The sequence below is a fragment of the Malus sylvestris genome, chromosome 6, assembly GCF_916048215.2.
Source record: "Malus sylvestris chromosome 6, drMalSylv7.2, whole genome shotgun sequence".
NCBI lineage: Eukaryota > Viridiplantae > Streptophyta > Magnoliopsida > Rosales > Rosaceae > Malus > Malus sylvestris.
In genome coordinates, this window is record NC_062265.1 from 8,062,283 (window position 1) to 8,085,345 (window position 23,063).

General features: G+C 36.8%; 1 protein-coding gene across 1 annotated transcript; it reads right to left on the bottom strand.

Moving 5' to 3' along the window:
* Positions 1–4,521: 4,521 nt before the first annotated feature.
* On the bottom strand, positions 4,522–6,679 carry LOC126625094 (uncharacterized). The gene is made up of 2 exons (XM_050294170.1): positions 6,365–6,679; positions 4,522–6,107 (listed from the first exon to the last, which is right to left on the bottom strand). Exons 1-2 carry the CDS (start codon positions 6,431–6,433, stop codon positions 4,710–4,712), a joined length of 1,467 nt encoding a protein of 488 aa, XP_050150127.1. The 5' UTR covers positions 6,434–6,679; the 3' UTR covers positions 4,522–4,709.
* Positions 6,680–23,063: the final 16,384 nt, after the last annotated feature.

A 23,063-nucleotide genomic window follows, 5' to 3' on the forward strand; every position in this document is an offset into this window, starting at 1 on the left:
ATCCAAATATTTGTTTCTTATCTCATAGGGAGTGGGAGGTTGTACTCCAACACCGGCCTGTTGACATCCCACTACCATATTTTTGAAATGATGTGATGATGCTTTCTCAGCAGGGACATTTTCATAGATAAAGAACTTGCTAATTAGACGCCCCATTCCCTCCTTCACATTACCTCCAGTGAAATAACTCCAAACACTCTTTTGACGTGCTTTGGATGACTTATATAAACTTGGGGCTATTGGTGGTGTTGGTTGTGATTCTCTAAGACTGCCTCCCCGTCTCATTTGTGCACCACCACTTATCCCGGAACCTTATGCTCTATTAGGAATTTTATGAAGGTGTTCTCTTTCCAATGCTGACTGTTTGGAGGCACGTAATGCTTGTTTCAAACTGTGTCGTTCTTTAGGTCCCATGTCATCATCACATTCGTCCTCATCGTCATCATCATCACTGTCAACCGCTTGGCCAATGACTTCTCCTCGTAGCCCAGCTCGAATATTTTCCATTCCATGTGTTATCTTTTCCTTCTCCTGTTTTTAATTTTTTTAATAATGTGCTGATGAATGCCTTCACTTCTGGGGGGACATTATCGCATCGTTGGACATTTTTTGCTGGATCTAATCCACTAAGATAGTACTTAAGTCGTGTCACTCCGCCACTCTTCATTACCCGACCACAATATTTGCAAATTGTGTCATGTTTGTTTCCGTCTATTGGGTCTCCATGTTCCCAAACTGGATCACGTTTAGTAACTCCACTGGACATCTTAAACGTACCTATATTTATTTTTCATGAAAATTAGACAATTATTTTTTTGCTAAAAAATATAGTAGTGATGACGGTTATATAAGAGAACCTAAATAATAAAGTTATTCTACAAAAGAATTAAATGCGAAGTAAAGAAAATGATTGTAAAAAATTTAAGTAATTATAAAAATAATATGGAATAATAAAACCTAATATTAAAGAATAATAATCCAATTTGATAAAAAAATAATCCTAATATAAAACATAGTGATGAATAATAATCCAATTTGATAATAATCCAATTTAATGAATAATAATCCAATTTGATAATAAAAAAAAACCTAATATTAATGAATAATAATCCAATTTGATAATAAAACCTAATATTAATAAAATAATAAATAACATTAAACATATTAAAATTATCCTAGGGAATAATTATACAACATTACTTAATTACTTAAAAAAATTAACATGTAATTGTTAACATTACTTAATTACTTACAAAAACTAACATGCAAGTATTAATTACTTAAAAAAATTAACATACGAGTCCACACAAATTTTTTTGTTGTTGTATAAATTACAATAATATAAATATAAGTTTGTAAACTTACTTTAAATATGGAACCCTTTGTGTTCAAGCTCTGGAATGGATCTGGAATGACTTTGAAAGGGGTAAGGGAAGAAGAAGAAACGAAAATGCTCTGAATGGCTCTGATACTCCACCTCTTGAAAGAATATCACAGTGGCACATAGTTTTAAATGAAACCACCATCCATGGTCTGAAATTGTACAAGTTATAATTGTAAAAGTTGTATGTGCTTTGAATTATTTAGATTCTTTTAAAAAAAATCACCATTATTTTTGTCCATGGTCTGAAATTGTCAAAATAATTGTAAAAGTTGTCAGAAGTTCCTGAGTGTGTCCTGAGTCCTGACAGGAGGAACCCCACACACACACACAACGCACGCAACCACACAAGCACACAACAACGCACACACACAAACATCACACACGCAGACACACAGAGACCTCTGTCTCTCTCTCTATCCTTCTCTATTCTCTCCATTCTCCACTCCCACACACACACACACAGATCTCTCGATCTCTCTTCTCCCTTCTCCCACACACACACCACAGCCTTCTGCTCCTCCCTCTCCTTTCTCTCTGCACCGAGACCCACATACACCTCTCATTTCTCTCTGCACCGAGACCCACACGTATACCATCGCACCTGCTCCGGCGAGTTTCTTCAATTTCTCTCCATTCTCCACTCCCACACACACACACAGAGATCTCTCGATCTCTCTTCTCCCTTCTCCCACACACACACCACGGCCTTTTGTTCCTCCCTTTCCTTTCTCTTTGCACCGAGACCCACATACACCTCTCATTTCTCTCTGCACCGAGACCCACACGCACACCATCGCACTTGCTCCGCCGAGTTTCTTCAATTTCTCCGGTTAGGTGAGCTTCGGGTTTTTCTTTTTCTGTTCTAGATCGAAGCTTAGATGTGAAATTGAAGTTCTATCTCGTGTTTTTGCAAGGTTTTGGGGATGAAATCGGCTCGGGAATAGGCACACCCATCTCCAGCGAGGCCGTGGGTGTCAACGAACTTTCCGAACACCTCCAACCGTTTCACGGCAAACGGACATTATAAAGACGTTCCTTTCGTCTTCTATTTCATTTTCATACCTAGATCGGAGTCTAGGGGGCTCTTTTACAGTCGGCCGAAGCTGTAGAAGCTCCGGCATTCTTCTCCGATTTGCACAGTTTCGAAATTTCGCGATAATATCGATAATATCGCAATATTTTGACGAAAACCAATTGGATAACCATTAAAATATAGGTCTCGCGAAAAACCGATAATATCGGCGAAATATCGTCGATATTATCGGCATTTAAGACACAGATCACAATCAGTCAGGAGAAGCAGAGAAGCAGCGGATGAAGTTTTTGGCAACGGGCAACTGGTTAGAGGTGATAGGTGATCAGTCTGTAACTGGCAAAAAATTTTGGTGCTGTGATTCGTATTTCCTATTTCGTTTTGATGCTTTATTTAGGCTAGTTGTGTCCAATTTGGATAGGGTTTCGTACCATGTAAATCTCTTGTACTTTGTTTGATATTGTATGGTTTACCCTTCACCTATAACATTGATATTTTATACTTTTATTGGAATAACTTTTGACAAACCCATTCCATTTCATTTGGGAACTATCAAGTCAAAAGTATTTTTGGAGTTGGCCTGTGAAGTTACATTGATAGTGGATTGAGTGTTGGATTTTTCTCTATGCATTTAGATTTCGAAACCCTTCCCTGATTTAATGTAATAGTTTTGAAGCCTCTTCCTCTCCTTAATAATAATTTTTTTTAAATATAATAAAATAAAGTTATTAGTTGACCACTCTTGCCCTTCAATTTACAATTTAATTTCACATTTATCGGTTGCAATTGTTCATAATCAGCTTTACCACATACAAAATTATTAGTGGATGTGCAACTTAAAGCCCAATCTTGGTTGACGGAATTTAAGAAATGGAATGAGGTTCAATCACCTTCACCAACGGTTCGTGTTCACAAGTGGAAACATCCAGAGTTTGGATGGATAAAGTGTAACTTTGATGCGGCTTGGGAGGAGAATGGTTTGTATGGGGGTATAGGAATTGTGGTTCGAAACGCCACAGGAGGTTTTATAGCTGCAATGGCTTCGCGGAAGATTGGTATCACTTCGGCTCTGCATGCAGAGGTAGTTGCTGCACGCAGTGCAGCGTTGTTTGCTCGGCATTGGCGTGAACAACTGGTGCAGGTGGAAGGTGATGCTTTAATGGTGGTTTCCGCTATACAGAGTGCGGGAACAGCTTTCTTGGGTCACTTTGGTCATCTGTTTGCTGATACCAGGCAAATCTTGCAAGAATTCAAGCAATGGAAGATTTCTTTCGACCCAAGGGAGACGAATAAAGTGGCTCATCAGCTAGCAAGGTGGAGTCTAACGGTTAATCATCTCATTTCTTGGTTTGAAGAACCCCCTGATATTATATCTGATTTATTATTGGATGATAGTCTTTCTTGTTAATTTGGTGCGGGACACTCTTTTTTCCTTCGATCGGGTTGAAAGCCCCGACAAGGTTTTTATCGAGGCCCATTGTTAGCACCCTATCCTTGAATTTGTACGTTTTATCTTCATTTCAATGAATATCGTACTTGCTTCAAAAAAAAATTAAAAAAATAAAAAATACAATCATGTCAGCAGTTGTATTTTTAATTATATTTATTCTCTAGGTGTTGTGCAATGTACCAAAACCCATAAGAGAGTCTTAAAAGTGAAACTTTCCATAGACTATTCGTCACTTTATATTTTTGACATTTTGTTTTATAATATAGACACAAAAATTAACATTAAATTGTGAGTTGTCAGAGTCCAAAAAGAGCTTCATTTTGAGAGAGTCTTGTTAACATTTCTCAACCTTTGGAATAAGATGGAGGAATATTCAATTATTTGTAAAATTGGTTTTAGGATAATATAGTGATTAGGATCTCTTTGGATTAAAACTAGAACATGCCTTGGAAAACACTTCATGTATTGTCTCAAGACGCTAATCCCCAAGTCCACATTGTTATACAGAAATGAATTTATTTCTTCTGGTCTCTAGTTTGTTCTCAACCAAGAACCTACTTTCAATATGCACATTTACATAAAAATCTTGCACATTTATAGTTTCTTGCCTTACTACACAAATTTACCTACGTAAGGCATGCTTTCAAGAGTCGCTGCAGAAACTGAAAACTATATATAACAATGAGTTTAAAGTTTTAATAACATGAACGCAGTGCAACTGGTGTACTGTCCACACAAAAAGCATGTAAAATCTTTGTATAGCATGATCATAATTTTGAAACAGAAGATAAAATACCAAGTCAATTACAACATAAAACCCAAGGAAGGCAAACGTAAAAGTTTTACCTTGATAAGTTTTTACTAATCTGAGTACTCGATCTCTTGATCAAATCTATTCTCTGAAGCCTAATTTGCCCCCTGAATTTCGCTATGAACTCATCAGCCTTCTTATCCACATCTGGCCCTGCATCACCCACATTGCCTGAAACAGACACATAATTGTTTGGAGTTGTCTTTGGGATCTCCCTAATGTCTTTCCAGATCAAGTTTTCGTCAAAGCCATCATCTTCGTTTTCAGTTTCTTCATCCGATTCAATACCCACCTTGTCGAGAAAATGTTCTTTCTCTGCCTCCGAAAATTCATTGAAAGAAGCAAACTTTGACATGTTGTGGAAACTTTCAGGTCGCATTTTCTCAGCCCTGAAAGAAGTTTCATCAAACCCTTCTTTCTTTCGTACCGCTTTCTCCACCAAACTTGTTTCAACCTCCTTTGAGCTTTTCTCCATTACCTTCCAAGCCCCTGCCGCGCTCTCACCAGCTCTGGTTGTTCGAATTGATTTACTCATCGATAAACCATCAACGTAGCTTCTTTGCTTGGTTTCGATCCCTGAATTCACTCTGCCGGTCACAAATTCTCCATTGCTCTTATTCATGTTGTTTGTTCCACTACTGAAACTTCTCCTCAAATCCCTCTCATATGAAACCCCATCTTTGATCAGCCTAGTTGATGATGATTTGTAAAACATTGTTGGAGGCAGCGGAGGTGGGGGAGGTGAAGATTTGTACAAGCTCTTCTTCCTCCCCAAATCCTCTGCATTCTTTGTTTGAGATTCTGATGATGACAATGCAGGTGAAGGAGAAGACTTCTTTGGAGATGAAAGTGATGGCGAAGGAGACACCTTTGGGGATGAAGAAATGGAATTTAATCGAGAAGAACGAGAACCGTGGGACCTCGAACCCCATGACTCTTGGCGGCTAAACACAGATTCCTCCATTGGAGGAGTATTATTATCAACTTCCTCCTTCACATCCAATCTTCCTGACCTCGATCTCCATGGAATTGGAGAAGGAAGCACAACACTTTCGTTCAACTTCTCCTCCAATTCTTGATGATCCAACCCTCCAAAATCTCCACCTTTAGCCTTGTTCGATTTGCTCGAAAACCTTTTAGAACCAGACCTCGAATTTGACCTACTTAGAGAGCCAGAATCCCCACTAGATTCTTTAACAGACTCTATGGTATCCCAGTTTTCGGGAACATGTTGTTTCAAGCTCCTGACCGGCAAAAGCAGTGTTTCTTCACCGATTCGTGAAGCGGTACCTTTCTGTTCATTAAGAGCAGAGTGCTCCTGAGCCCCAACCACCACCGGCTCGTTACAATAGTACTGGCTACTCCATGTTTGGACCTTGTTGTCACCAGAACCAGGTGAGGTTTCAGTCTCGTCACCAAAACCTGACACCTGAGGAAATCTAGACACGTATGAATGAGCATTATCAAATTTTGTGTGATTGTTGTCCATGTCTGTTTTCTCATTTCTTCTGCTAAAAAGGCCATAAGAGACTGCTATGCCAACAAGAAGAAGGTACAGAAGCTCCCAGCTTCTGGTGACAACACTTTGGTTGAAGAACTCAGGAGCTTGTGACGGAAAAAGTGAAAGAATAACAAAGAAAACTACAACTAGAGCAATTTTGTAAAGAAAATGATTGTAAAACTTACTTGGGGTTTCATAGTTTTGTTGTTCTGAGACCAACTTTTGGTGTTTAGCGTAATTAGACTCGGGCTCATTCTCTGCCATTGAAGAACAGAGAGAGAGAGAGAGAGAGTAAAAGAGACTAGCTTCAATGTTGTTTTGTGTTTAGCAGAACAATTTGGAAAGGAGAAGAAGAAGAAGAAGTAGTAGTAGTAGAAGAAAAAGAAGGAGGAGGAGGACGAAGGTAAAGAAGACTTAGTGATGAAGGAGAAGTGAAGAGAGAGGAAAGTAGAGAGGTAGTGGAGATGAGAGTTACGGGAGAGGGGTGAGAAATTTTGCCTTTTGCCTTTACCCTTTTTTTCCAATTGACATTTTTAGGCTTTTATCTACTAAATTCCCCCTAAATGTTTACTTTCAATAACTTTCCCCCCCCCCCCTCCCCCCCCCCCCAGCATTCTCAACAATTGGTGAAGAGGGTTTTGTTCAAGTGGTGTACAACTAAGATACCTACCTAATGCAAGAATTCTTCAAGAACTAACCAGTGAAAAAGGAGTCAAGCTTAAGCCTACATTTGGCTATGGAACTATATAAATGGCTTCCCATCATTCCCTTCAAGAAAAAGATGTTTCGTAACATTCTGTGAGAACATAATACCACTTAGTCCACTCGGAATCCACAATTTTGTTGAATATATGTGAAAAGAAGCAGTCTTTGCACATTATGCCGTTGAACCTCGCATGCTAGGAAAAAGTGATAATGGTTTTCTTTTTAGATATTGCTATTCTCAATTCTAAATTGTCGTCCTATGCTTTCAAGTTAATATTTTATGAACAAAATATAACATAAAAAACTGAAAGTGTGAACAACATTTCTTCTTTATTTGTTCCAATTTATATAGAGAGGGGCTCGAGCTAGTGACCTCTGCTAATATTGTGAAAACAAAAAAAGTCACTAAACTGATAGTAATGGCTAATTTTTCTTTTTGCAGTTCACCTTTTACATTAGGAAATTACAGAAAAACTGGGTGCACTGAATTTTTTGTTGTGTGCATGCAGCTGCTTCTTAATTTTGTATAAAGAAAAGTAAAAAAAATGTCGGAGTTCAGTCAGATAACCGTAATACAAACGTGAAGATTGAAGATAAGGTTTTGCTCAGCTGGAAGTCTCTCTTTGTACATCAAAAACTTGTTCTTCTTTTCAGCTTTTGAATAAGAATTAGACAAAGCAATGAAGTGGAAAGGTAACCACTGCGAGTATATTAGGGTTTGTTAAACTGAATATCATTAACCATTAGATATAAGAAAATGAAACAAGGGTATTTTGGGGATGAGGTAAAATGGAAGGGGCAAATAGGTTGTGTGGAATGTGGTGGGATTCTTCTTTTGGATTGCCTACGCTAGCTTTTTTGTGGGGGTAATAAGATATATACATTCAACAAAAGAAAAAGAAAAGCAAAGAAATATGCATTTATTTGCAACTTTTGGTGGGAATGCTTTTCTCATATATTTTGCTTTCAACAGCTATACTCGGATGAAGATGTTCTTCCTAGATGCTCTTAAGGGGCACGCAGTCGGACTCAGTTGGGTAATTCTCTAATTGAATACACATCATTTATACCAGTTTGATTGAAAATGAGAAGTAATTAAAGGAAAACTACCATTTGCTAGGGTTTTCTGAGTTGATGTAGAGGTGGAAGAGTGAGATCCTAATCCCAGAAAAAAACAATTGATTCACTGGTAAACTTTCTAGATTTTTTGCATGCCACCCGTGGAGTTTGTTAAGAATATTTATTGAGAAAATGGGGCTTCTGGCCATGATTTTATTCCATAACTAGGGGACTTATCAAATCAAACTGTGTACATTGACCAGTAAGCATTCTGCTCGGTGTTCTAGACTCCCTAGTTACTAAATAGAGAGAGAGAGAGAGAGACAGAGAGAGAGAGAGAGAGAGAGTACATATTGTCAATGACAGTTTTGCATTGATTTGAATTACATTTCACAACTGATTATATAAAAGTTGGAAGAATTATGAGACGCTTTATAATAATTTTGTTGGCCCTTTAACATATATGTGTTTGCTTAAACACATATAGATCGTTAACGACACTGCTTATGAACTACGTACTGTAATAAATGCATGCAACATTACTAACCCTAATTCCTGCTAATGTATTAGGTTATAATCAATGAATGGAAGGGACTCACTTGAAGATGAAGTCATGATGTCTGAGATATGATTAAGACCTTCCCTTCTCTTGGAAACATATTGGAACTCTTGCTCTCGATAGGATGAGCATTTACATTATGAGAGCCTTGTAACTTACCCGAGAAAGGGGGTCGAAACCCTTGTTATAAGGATGCAACTACTCCACCTATCATGGTGGCAGTTGCTATCAGTATTACAACTCCTTATAACTGTCCTCTACATCATTTTGTACAATACTTATAGTTTTCTTACTTTATATTATACATTGATCAACATGTATAAGATTCATTACTTTATATCTCCTTTTAGTCATGTTATTTCATATCTTTATTAGATGGTTTGATTCACTTCTGACATATGAGTTCTAACATTCTCCCACATGAGAATGATCAAAACATCTAAATGAAATAACTAATAAGTTAACACTAAGATAAAGGTGTCGAAATAATTCTTTCAATCATACTCAAAGAAGCATTAGTTGAACTTTAGACAGTATAATACAATTTAGAATACCATTTGTACTAAAATCACAAACTAATCGAATTCAAATGAGATCATATTTGAGAATAAAACATTTGGATCAGAGAACTCTTCATTACAAGCATTACTCACACATTGCTTGTCAAGTAAGTAATGGCACTGCATCTGCCATTCTTTCTTTATTGCTGCAAAATTACAAACATCATCATATGTCTGATTCGTACTGAGCTTTCACAAATGTATTACATCGTCATGTAATATAATTTGTATTCATCATAAGCACAAACTCTAATCAAAACACATACTTAAAGTTGTGAAAAATTACCTTACTCCCACATTCAAACATGATCAATAGTTGTTTGCAATCCCATGTTTGGCATATGCCTTTGAAATGCAGTTACATGTAATGCCTTGGTTAATGGATCTGCAACCATGTTAAATGTACTAATATGCTCCAAATCAACAATTCCATTTCTTATTTCATCTTGGAGCTTTAAATATTTGATGTCCATGAGCCTTGAAGCCTTAGACCTTCTGTTGTTCTTAGCAAAGAACATAGCTGAGGTGTTATCACAGTAAATATTGATTGGCTCTTTAATGCTTTTAACTATCTTCATATCATAGATCAAAATTTTTAGCCATGCACCATGCCTCATTGCTTCAAAACACCTATATATTATGACTCCATTGTAGAAACAACCTTTGTGGTTAGCTTTTTGCTTCTCCATGAAACTACACCTCTAGCCATTATGAAAATATACCCATTTGTGGACATTCTATCATCAATGCAGCCTCCCAAATCAGCATCACTATAACAAACAACTTCCAAGTTTTGGACTCGATGATAGCTTAATACGTAGCTTTGTGTCTTCTTTAAATACCTCAGTACCTTTTTACCTGCATTCCAGTGTGCAATACCAGGATTTGATTGAAACCTTCCTAGTACACTTAAAGCAAAAGCTAAATCAGGTCTGGTGCATACTTGTGCATACATTACACTACCAACTAGATATGCATATGGCTTGTCCTTCATAGCTTAAATGTCATGTTCAGTTATAGGGCACTATGAAAGAGAGAACTTATCTCCTTTACCAATGGGAATATCATCGTTATTGCAAGTTTCCATATTGAATCTCTTCAAGACTCTGTAACTTTTTTGAGATAGCCCCAAGGTTCTATGTTGCTAGTTTCTCATAATCTCAATACCCAAAACATAATAAGCCTCTCCCCAAGTTCCATATTGAATGTCATGTTCATGTCAAAGTTGTTAAAGAGCATTTGCTTGGTTTCATTGAGCAGCTGCATATGTGAACTTACAAACATTATGTCATCCACATATAAAAGCATGAAAATGAATTAAGACTTTTTTTGCTTCATGTATATACAATGATCAATTTTGTTTTCCACAAAACCAAAAGACTGCACAACTTAATCAAAATGCTTATACCACTACCTAGAAGCCTATTTTAAACCAGAAATAGACTTGTTTAGCTTGTGTGCCAGATGTTCTTTCCCCCTTTCAACAAATCATAGGGGTTGTACCATGTAAATATCCTTATCGAGACTGCCATTAAGAAAGGCAATCTTGGCATTCATTTGGTGAAGCTCCAAGTCAAAGTGAGCTGTGAGTGCCATGATGACTCTAAAGGAGTATTTTATAGAAACTGGAGAGAGTGTCTCTGTGTAATCCAACCCTTCCTTCTGTGTAAAACCTTTAGCTACGAGCCGGGCTTTAAGCCTCTCAATCTTCCCTTGAGCATCCCTTTTTTATTTAAATACCCATTTGCATCCAATTGCCTTCTTAGTGTTTGAACCATCAACCAAAGTCCAAACATTATTACTTGCCATAGAAGCAAGTTCTTCAATCATTGCAGCCTACCACAAATCACTTTTAGTACTATCCACTGCCTGTTTGTAAGTTACTGGATCATTTTCATCACCAAGTCATACTCAACCTCTTGTAGATAACATAAGTAATCATTTGGTCTAGCAGGCTTCTTATTTCTCATTGATTTCCTCAACGAAGGTGCAAAAGACTGTATAAGTGATTCTGGTACTTCTGTAATTACTGCAGATGAGTGCATTGGATCATTAAAAACCATTGTATCTTGATTTTAAGGTGTTGTATCTGCTGCAACAAGTTCAAAGATATCTGGTGAAGTCACAAATGGAAATGGTGTCTCCGAACTAGATAAATATAATGGAATTGTAATAATGTTGGTCATTGCAGGATCTTGAGATAGAGGTAGAGGTTCTGCATGCTCTTCAAATACATATGACTGCCTAGAATGTGCTTGTGATAAACCAAAGTCTTTAATAAACTTTGCATTGTGACTTTCAACTATCCTTGTATGTGCACTAGGACAATAAAATTTAAACCCCTTGGATTTTTCTGCATAACCAACAAAGTAGCAGCTAGTAGTCTTCATATCCAATTTTCTTTCATTTGGATTATATGGCCTAGCTTCACATCTACAATCCCAATTATGAAAATGATTGAAGCTAGGTTTTCGACCTGTCCATGTCTCAAAATGAGTGGTTTGCATTGCTTTGGTGGGAACCAGGAGTGGTGTATTGAGCAACAATGCCCTCTTATTCAAGATACAATGCAAATGGACCTTTGTGTTGACCACTTTCAGTGTATCTGCCAAAATATTCACCTCCCCTATCTGATCTCACTACCTTAATATGCTTATTCAATTGTTTTTCAACTTCAAGTTTGAAATTTTTAAAACAATTTAACACTTGAGACTTTTCTGAGATTAAAAATAGAAGTGTATCGAGAAAAATCATCAATAAAGAGAACAAAATAGGAATTTCCACATAGTGTTCTTGTTGGAAATGGTTCACATACATCAATGTGAATGATTTGTAGCAGATCATCACTTTTTTTGGCACTTGTTTTCTTAACTGAATTGGTTGGTTTTCCTTTAAAACAGTCAATGCAATTCTCAATATCATTAAGTTCGAACTATGGCAACACACCATCTTTTATCAGTTTTAACATTCGATCTTTTGAGATGTGTCCGAGTCTTTTGTGCCAAAGCACTAAAGAACTATCAATAATATGCATTCTCTTTGAAGTAGCATGTTCTATATTAAAACATTCTTGAATGTGGGTGCACTTAATTTGCCATAAGTCACCATTGAGAAAACCATAACCAAGCAATCTGTCATACTGATTGTGAATGAAAAAAAAGAATTTGGTCTTTATCCCCCAATATAAGAAAAGTAATATTTTACAAACTGAGTCACTGTAAATAGGTTCTTTCTCATCGAAGGTACATATAGTACATTATTCAAAATTAAAACAAAATCAGAAGACAACTTTAACATAACAATGCCAACAAATTCAACTACCACTTTACTGCCATTTCCAACATAAACATTGTAGATGTTCCTATTTGTCTCCCTTATGCTTTGAAATTCCTGCAAACAGTTTGTAATGTGAACAAAACTTCCAGTGTCAAACCACCAAAAATTGGAAAGAATAAACACCATATTTGACTCAACAGTAACAAAAACATCAATGACTTTGTTTCCTTTCCTTATGAGCTAAGCTTTAAATGCAAGGCAATCCTTCTTGAAGTGTTCAATGGAATGATATTGATGACATTTCTTGAAATGAAATTTATTAAGTTTGAGACCAGCAGTGGAAGGACCATCATTTTTTATAGAAACATTGAAAGGTTTCTTGGGAGGAAAGATAGAATTCGGTTTCTGTGGAGTCTGCTTAATCCCTTTGTAATTGGGATTCTTGTAGTTTGTTATCATCTTTCCTTTACCCTTCACATGAACAAGATTGACAACTTCAGTTTTGACTTTCTTCTGCCTTTCTTCTTCTTAACAACAAATCACAATTAGCTAATTAAGGGTCCAAGATTCTTTCTGAGTGTTGTAGCTAATTTTGATGTGTTCATAGTTATTTGACAGTGAGTACAATGCCAAATTGACCAAAAATTTATCAATAATGCCAATATCCATGGCATTAAGCTTGTTGAAGAGATTAACAAGCTTAAGTAAATGCTCCCTCACACTACCAACACCATCATGTCTGGTATTAATTAACTCAAAAAGATATACACTAGTTTCAGCTTTGTCTTATCTCTTATATTTTTCTTCAATCTTCGCCATGTATTCATTGGCAAGATCATTGACTGAAATCCCTCCCCTTATGTGATCTTCCATGGCATTTTTCATAATGAGCAAGGACATTTGATTAGCCCTTTCCGATTCGGCAAATCTATCCCTTTGTAGTGAAGTACTGTCATTTGTGAGTGTTGATGGCTGAGGTAACTTAAAGGCAATGTCGAACTCAAGCATTCCCAAATGCATTTCAACTTTATGTTTCCAAGCTTTAAAGTTTGTTCCATTCAGTTTCTGAATGTTGATCAAGTTCAACATATTGAAATCTACATAATGTGTACATAATGATTTGTAAATTCATATGGAATGGCATGAAGTCATGCTTAAACTCATAGAATTAGTATCACCTTTAGGCAAGAAACTGTCTATAATCAAAATATATGAATCACAAATCTGTATAAACATTTACAAAATACAATAATCAATGTAAACTGCATGCCTTTGGGCAAAATTGTATACATGAACTATCATCTTTTCTAACTAACTATACTTGTAGTGTATGCAAAAGACATTAACATGGTTCCATAGAACCTGATCTGAATTTTCAATATGTATCTCACTCTTGAAATTAAATGTCTGATATAATAGAACCATGATTATGGAATGTAAATCACTTTGGTGACTCATTCATACAAATTGAGACAATTCGAAGAAGATGTGATGCAAGATAAGTCAATTTATAAATCTAAGTAAATTTGCTGCATAATAAGTCAATTTATAAATCTAAGTAAAACTTATATATACTTTTATATCAAGTGCTTGCAATCAGAAAACACTAAATCATTGCCTTTAGGCAAGGAATAAAACATCTGATATAAAGAACAGTGGAAGCATTTGTTAATGAATAATAAATACTTAAACAACATGTCCAAATTATACAGTTTTCTCATTCGAGTTCATGGCAAATGTTGGTGGCTCTGATACCACATGTTGGCCCTTTAATATATATATGTTTGCTTAAACACATAGAGATCATTAACAACAATACTTATGAACTACGTACTGTAATGAATGCATGCATCATTACTAACCCTAATTCCTACTAATGTATCAGGTTATAATTAATGAATGGAAGGGACTCACTTGAAGATGAAGCCATGATGTCTGAGATATGATTAAGACCTTCCTTTCCCTTAGAAACATATTGGAACTCTTGCTCTCGATAGGACGAGCATTTACATTATAAGAACCTTGTAACTTACTCAAGAAAGGGGGTCAAAACCCTTGTTATAAGGATGCAACTACTCCACCTATCATGGTGGCAGTTGCTATCATTTTTGCAACTCATAATTGTCCTCTTCATCATTTTGTACAGTACTTATAGTTTTCTCATTATATATTATACATTGATCAACATGTATAAGATTCATTACTTTATATCTCCTTTTAGTCATGTTATTTCATATCTTTATTAGATGGTTTGATTCACTTCTCACTTATGAGTTCTAACCAATTTTGTTTTCAGTTTTTGTTAAATAAAAATTAAAAAAAAATTAAAATCTAATTTTTTAAGCTTTATCAGATAATACCATTCTTGCCTCAGAAATTACTCATTGCATAGGTCGTCGGCATGGATAGAATTTTCAATGTGACCGAAACACAGGATGATATACCATGTGTCATTATACAAATGGTGGAATATGTGTGTTAAAAAGTTAATAAATTAAAAAAAAATCCACTACATATATAAAAACACATGGTGTACTATCCGTGTTTTGATCACAATGAAAAATTTCTCGTCGGCGTGGCAAAAAAGGCTATATGGCTCTAAAACTTGATATGTCGAAGAATTATGATAGAATTAAGTGGAGGTATCTGCAAACAGTTCTCCTTAAGTTGGGTTTTTCCACCTCTTGGGTTGAGCTTTTGATGACATATGTATCAATGGTATCTTATGTGTTGAGATTTGATGATGTGAGGAAAAGTTTGTCCCACATCGGTGAGGGACATGCCTTGCTATGGGCTTATATAGTCTTGGGCTACTCCCCATATGGCCAATTGGTTTAATGGTGGAACACCAATTTCATCATGGTATTAGAGTAGGTTATCCCTCGTGTGAAAGTACAAAGGCCACATGTGCTCACACGTCACCCAATTTTTGTCCACGTGTAGGCTTGAAAATCGACCTCATGTGTGGGGGCGTGTCGAGATTTGATGATGTGAAGAAAAGTTTGTCCCACATCGATGAGGGACATGCCTTGCTATAAGCTTATATGGTCTTGGGTTACTCCCCATATGACCAATTGGTTTTATGGTAGAACCCCAATTTCATCACTATGCCTTCCTTATCAACGGCTCTCCTAAAGGCTACCTCTTTCTGTCCCATAGGCTTAGACAAGGCGATCCACTCTCGCCTTACTTGTTCTTATTATATGTTGAAGGCCTCTTGTCATTGATCTCCAAGAAGGAACAAGAAGTCGATATCCATGGCATTTCTATCTGCCACAATGCTCCCCTCATTTCCCATCTATTATTCGCAGACGATAGCCTTCTTTATGCCACAGCCTCCAAGGATGAGTGCACAAAGATAAAAAAGTTTGAAGAAATTATGAGCTTGCTTCTGGGCAAGGGCGTGGCATGGGTCGATAAACATTATCGTTATCTTAGCCTTCCAACCATTGTGGAAAGTAACAAATGGGTCTGCTTTAATCATATTAAAGAACGCTTGTGGAAGCGTCTTCAAGGCTGGAAGGGTAATCTCCTCAGCACAGTGGGAAAAGAGCTCTTAATCAAGGTTGTTGCCTAGTTAATCCCTCTTTATACTATGAGCTGTTTCCTCCTTCCAAAGTTTTACGGTGACGATTTGAACTGGCTTGTGGCAAAATTTTGGTGGAGCGGCAATGGGGATAAGAAGATCCACTAGATGGCATGGAAAAGATTGTGCCTCCCAAAGTGTGAAGGTGGCCTTTGTTTCAAAAATTTATATGCTTTCAACCTTAGCTTATTGGCAAAACAAGACTGGAAATTTTTGGTTGAACCTTCATCTTTGGTGTCGCGCGTTCTAAAAGCTAAATACTACCCTACTTGTTCATTCTTGGAGACGGTGGTTAAGAATGAGGCATCATTTTGTTGGAAAAGTATTGGCAGAGCTAGAATGGCAATTAATCTGGGCTCACGATGGTCAATCGGTAGGGGAGATGAAGTGAGAATTTGGGAAGATAGATGGTTCCCAATTCCCTCTCGATTCCATATTTTTTCCCTAAAACTGCCCCACTGTGACTTAGTTTTTCTTGAAGAAATTACTGAGTCTAAGAATTGGAACATTCCTCTCCTGAGCCATCTCTTCTCGGATGTGGAGGTTCAAAGTATTAAGTCCCTTTCTTTAAGCTTCCACTTGCCAAATGACAAATTCATATGGTATTATGACAGGAAAGGTATCTTCTCAGTCGAGTGCATATCATGTCGCCTGGGACTTGATTCAATCTCGAAGAGAGGTTGCTTCATCCGCATTTGCTAATTTTTTTTCGATGAGGCTTGGAAAAAATTATGGGCTGCTAAGGTGCCTCCTAAGGTTAAGATCGGGTTTGGAGGATTGGATTGGATATCATCCCGACATGTATCAATCTCTATAGAAAGAGGATCCAAACGGATATGGTATGTGTTCTCTATGTAGCGTATGGAGAATCCACAAATCATCTTATGTGGGACTGTGTTTTTTCAAAATGTATGTGGCTTGCTTCCTCGCTCGGATATCCCCCAAGTACTTCACGATCTTCCTTTGTTTTACATTGCTTAGCTCTCTAGGCTGGCGAACTTAATCAATCAAATTTTGAGATTTGTTTAATGGTCATATATGCTATTTGGAATGCAAGGAACGACTGTCTCTGGAGCGATGCAATGACTCCATCTGATCTTGCCACTACCCGATGCCTTTGTTGGTGGCAGGAATTTAACAGAGTGGCTTTTACCCCCACCCAAAGAACTAAGACTCTTATATAGTTGCATTTCCGTTGGTCTCGTCCTTCCTCTTCCTTCTTCAAGGTTAATGTGGATGGTGCATGGAATGAACAACTCAAATAGGGGGGAGTTGGGATTATTATCAAACTGCTGCTAAAAAGTTTGATCACATATTTTCTCCTCTTCAGGCTGAGGCGTTGGTTGCTAGAGATGGCCTCTTGCTAGTGACACAAAAAGGTCTGCAAAATTTTATTTTAGAATCTGATTCGCTCTAGATTGTTGCGGCGCTTAAAAACCCATCCATTGATATGTTTGTTATCAGACATATTATTGAGGATTCGGAAGCGCTGATTGCTTTAGTCATTGAAGCTTCCTCTTCCCATGTTCGTCGTCAAGCAATTGGTATTGGCCATCTGCTGGCTCGCACTGGTCTTCTTTCAGGAACCAACTGTAATTGGGAGAGGGTCCCTTCAGATCTTGTCTCTGATTTATTATTTGAACAAGCAGTGTTGTAATGGATTTTGTAATCCCTTTGATACTATCTTGATGAGGCTATCGATCTTTTCTCAAAAAAACAAAAAACAAAAAACAAAAAAACAAAAAAACAAAAAAAAAGGGCCTTGAGTTTTCACTTTGATGTTTAGCTTTCATTTTTTTTTTTTTAAACTGCACTGAAAGTAGTAAGGAACAAGATTTCAATTTAAAACAAGTAAAAACCGATAATGAAATGATTATCAAACGGTCATTTGGGGGAAAAATTGTGAAAAATACTAAATAGAAACGAAAGGTTTTGAGGTGGGAAAATGCTTAAGATGATCCAATAATTAAAAAAATTACTCAAGATGATGTACATTTTGCCAAGATTTCAGAGAGACAAATGAGTGACTAACTGCTAATCATACCGGTATCATTTTTCAATGTGGGTTGCTTTTAAGTTATATTTATATTTGTCAAATTTTCAATGTAGAATTTTTGTATTCCTCAACACATTTTGTTTTATCTAACAGTAAAAAAAATTATGTCAAAAGTAAACTATTATTTTATTTTAATTCACCACAGATTATCTTATTACAATGTCATGAATATATATGTAGTACACACCAATCAAGGATGTCAGTGGTGCTTATTATTATTATTATTATTATTATTATTATTATTTAAATACATAATAAAATTACAAAGAAGGTCTTGACTATTGTTTAAACCATACAGGACACACCTCGATCCGGAATGTCCACTAGGACCTCGAATCGAGTCGTGTTGGCCGACACCTGGAAGGTGACGAAGCCATAAAGTGTGATGATGTATAAAATGTGAATAAATTAATTCTAAAAGTATCTAAGTACACAACTGCGCAGTGAGCGAGTTTGAACCCATTTCACGTGTGATACAGAGCATAAGACAAGTACAGTGAGCAAAGATAATAATTATACCATCATAGGAGCCACCATAGTGGGAGTGCCACAAGTGTGAGTGGTGCAAGGATAGAAAGTGTGAGTGGTCAAAACAAAGATTTTCAAAGGTAGTAGCCCCTCGCCGTAAAACCTGTATAGTTTCCAACAAATCATACTACGTAGAAGTATGAAGTCAAAAATATACTAACAGTAAACCCTGAAGTATAATACTACTTAGCAACTCATTAGCAATATAAATAATCATGTGCTTAATAAACCATATTAGCACGCAAGCCGGAGTCACCTATAGTGAATTGTACTACTTATTCATATCTCATCACATATCTCATCAATCATGGCCAGCATCATGGACCTTGTGCTAGATAGATGTGGAAATATACATATAAGGCATAGAGGATCCACTTCCCTGGGTGATGTGGGATGTTACGTATAATACCCATATAAATAAAATAATGTAGCTAGAAAAATATTTATACAAACCAAATCAAAGCCTAAAATGAAAATGGACCTCGCCAAACATTCATTGTCTCGTGAATTTCGAGAATGGGTTTGAACCATGCTCACAGTAATTGTTGCCCAAGATGAGCGGTCCTGCCCACTGGCTGAGTGAATCTAATAATTAAACCATCGATATGAAAGTGATGCACGCACCCTCCAATTTGACCTATCATGAATTCTTCACTAATCGAGCGAAAAAATTTTGTCGAGAAGGTTAAAGGAACACTCAAGAATTTGAGGGTCAAAACAAGTTCATAAAATCTAGAGTACAAGATATTTGGACTAATTGTACAATTTCAATGTCTAAGTGGTCCTCATGGACAGTTTGTCCCCATCCAAAATGATATAGGAAATAGGTCGGTGACTCTAAATCAACCCAATTACCTTTAATACCAAGAGGTGAAACTAAGGGTATAAACATAACAGGGGCAGACTAGAATATTAAAGGGTCAAATAAACAAAGAATTATGTTGAAATACTAAACAACTTTGTTGTCGTCTTAGGCGAAAAGTAACAAGGTCAATTTAAGAATGAGCTAACAAGGTTCTTGATGATTGGATGGTAACCTCACAAAGGTATTAAACTACCGGGGACCAAAAGTAATTTTCCCAAAATGTTCTTCCGTCGAGTGTTAATATTTTAGCACCACATTGTCACATGAAATATTTCTAGAGTCTTAACAAAAGTAGATTTTGCAAGAATTCTATTAGGTAATATTCTAACAATACTACCAAGAAATTAAAACTAGCTAAGATTTCCAATCTCAAAAGGATCAATTCTAACAACAGAAGAATGATGATGGAATTGGTAAAATATCCGGTGATACTCGGTTATCAATACACTAACTTAGGCCATCAACTTGCCTGAAATTTACACATTTCTTCCACAAGGAATAACTTTGTTTTAATTCTAAGAACATTCGCCAAAATGATTTTCTAAAATGTCGTCAAGACCACAAAACTGCTCAAAATTGAAGAAAAGCTAACATACTTTTCCGTATTCAACAAGGTGGCAAGATTTGAACATTAGACACCAAAAATCAAGAATGCTCACATCACGCATGTGATGAACACAATATTGCCCAACTTATGCTCTGATACCAAATTGACACACCCCGACTCGGAATGTCCACTAGGACCCCGAATCGAGTCGTGTTGGCCGACATCTGGAAGGTGACGAAACCATAAAGTGTGATAATGTATAAAATGTGAATAAATTAATTCTAAAAGTATCTAAGTACACAAGTGCGCAGTAAGCAGGTCTGAACCCATTTTACGCATGATACAGAGTATAAGACAAGTACAGTGAGCAAAGATAATAATTATACCATCATAAGGAGCCACCAGAACTGGGAGTGCTACAAGTCCTTGTCAATACGGAACCTTGCTACTAGAACCAGAGGGGTGCAAGGATAGATAGTGTGAGTGGTCAAAACAAAGATTTTCAAAGTCATTTCCATTATCAAAGGTAGTAGCCCCTCATCGTAAAACCTGTATAGTTTCCAGCAAATCATACTACGTAGAAGTATGAAGTCAAAAATATACTGACGGTAAGTATGATACTACTTAGCAACTCATTAGCAATATAAATAATCATGTGCTTAATAAACCATATTAGCACGCAAGCTGGAGTCATCTATAGTGAACTGTACTGCTCATTCATATCTCATCAATCATGGCTAGCATTATATACTCACCTGAACTTACCTTAGCCTCCGCATTGGTGTGCAACAATGTGCAAGGTTGTACTAAATCACATACTAAAATGTAAACTAATTATGGCATGGTATTTATAAAACATAAAACCACAATTTCTCATTTCCTTGCACGTTGATTTATAACCAACATTTATTCACCCAAAACATAGGGTTAAATCTCATGTTTTTCACCAGATTCCTTCACATCGCTCATTTTCCCAAACAAAGCTTTTGCCTTGATTATTTAATCTCACTTATTGTATGGTTGCATCTAACGTCTCGTTAGACTACCTACATACCCTGAACAGGGATCAAGCCATTTGTAGTTCACAGTAATTAATTGTAGGTAACATGCAGAAATCACTTTAGAAGCGTTTGTGGAACTATCAACTATATGCCTATAATAAAAGGAAAAGACCCACTCACCTGGAGTCCACACTATGATTCTTTAGCACACGCATTGAGGCGTCCTGAATGATTGGCGCTTAGAATAATTATTGAATCACATCTCAGAACACTTATCAATAGAATACGTAATTCACATAAAATATATCCTCAAGGACATTCTAAAATAGTTTGAGACTCATTGACCATCAGTCAACCGTCGATCTATGATCGACGGTAGGGTCTACAACCTTGTATAATTTGATTAAGAATATCCGCATATCAGATTTCCAATCCACAACTTCCAAAATACACATTATGCATCTAGAATAACATATTAAAATTTTATTACGATCCAACGGTTGGATCTCAGCCAATTTCTAAAACCAAATGGCGGTTAAGATTCTATTTTATGGACTTATAAATCCAACTCGGGAAGATCCATACGTCAGATTCCTAATCCGTAAATTCCTACATCCTTCAAATATTACGTAATACAATGTAACAAAGTTTGGTGACGATCTAATGGTTGGATCGTCGATTACTATGCTAATGAAGTGGTGGACCTTAATGGAATTCGCAGATTTCCGGGCAATATTTTGAACTCCATAACTCACTTGTTTCTTAACCAAATTCAACCCATAATATACGAAATCGAAGCTAGAGAAATGTATAACAAATTATACCAGCTTGGAGTCCAAATGGTGGCCGGAAGTGTCCGGAAAATGGTCTGAAAGACGACTGTCCACGGGAAAACTGGTAACTCGCCGGAATTTTTGGGCAACCTTTCAACATCCATAACTTTGTCAATACTCCATGAAATCAAGTGATTCAAAAACGGAAATTTTAGTTTTTGACGAGAGGAGGAGATTGATACCATTCTCGAGGTTAACACGTAGTTGTTTGGCTAGAAAATGCCTCGGAAGTGGCGGAGGTCACTGGAAACTAGGCAAACTTTAAATCGCTATAACTTTCCTATTTTTCAACCAAATCACACAATCCAAACATGAAAATTTATCTAATCGATGAGAAGAATCAATCTATACCTGTGACTAAGACCAATTTGACCTGGAAAAGCTTCAATTCTACTAAAACCGTATGAAACCCTTGAATTTGGGTGTTCGATCCGATTCCAAAACAACTCCGCCGCCCCCAAACTTGTTTGGGCTTTATTCTAGGCCTCAAGAGGATGCTATGGGTGGTGGTGATGGATGTGGTTAACTTCGGAATTGTGTGGTTCGAACCTAAAACCGCCACACCCCACCGTGTGGGTTTCGTGAAATCAATGTCAAATCCCTTGATTTTTGAGGTGAAATAGGAAGAATTATCGAATGGCCTCGAGTTAAGGATCATTTTGACACCAACCTCGCTATCTATGGTGGTCGGAATCGAGAGATGGAACCGGGTCGGGTCACGAGTCATGGTGAACCCAGTTGGTTCCCTCTTCTTCTTTTTCTCTCATTTCTCTCCTCCCGCATTGGTCCACCCTTCTCTCTCTTCTCCTCATTGCTCCACTTATATCTTATCTCTCTTCTTGCCTTTCCATCACAACCATCCATATCCTTGTCTTTAAATATGGGTCACTTACGTGGCACACCAGATTTCATTTAAAAAATTTAGAGTTTTCTAATAATAACCAAATTATTAATATGCCCCAAACTTCAAACGTTAATATCTCCGTCGCTATAGCTCCAAATCACGTCCTGTTTACGTCCATGCATCCGTAGCGACGAGTACTACGAGGATATGCTAAAAGAATAAATCATACGTTTCTCTAACCGAAGATCAACGAGAGTCAAAGTCCTTGCCTCTAGGGCATTTTCATGAATTCACACTTTTAAAGTTAATAAAAACGTAAAATTTGGAACGGGCTGTTACAATACACATCAAATTGAATGCATTTGATTCCTCATATGCTTTGGAATGTCCAAGATTTAAAATTTCTGTTTGTGCATTATACCTTTTTAACCTAAAACAATTAAATAGGACAATCTTAAGGAAAGT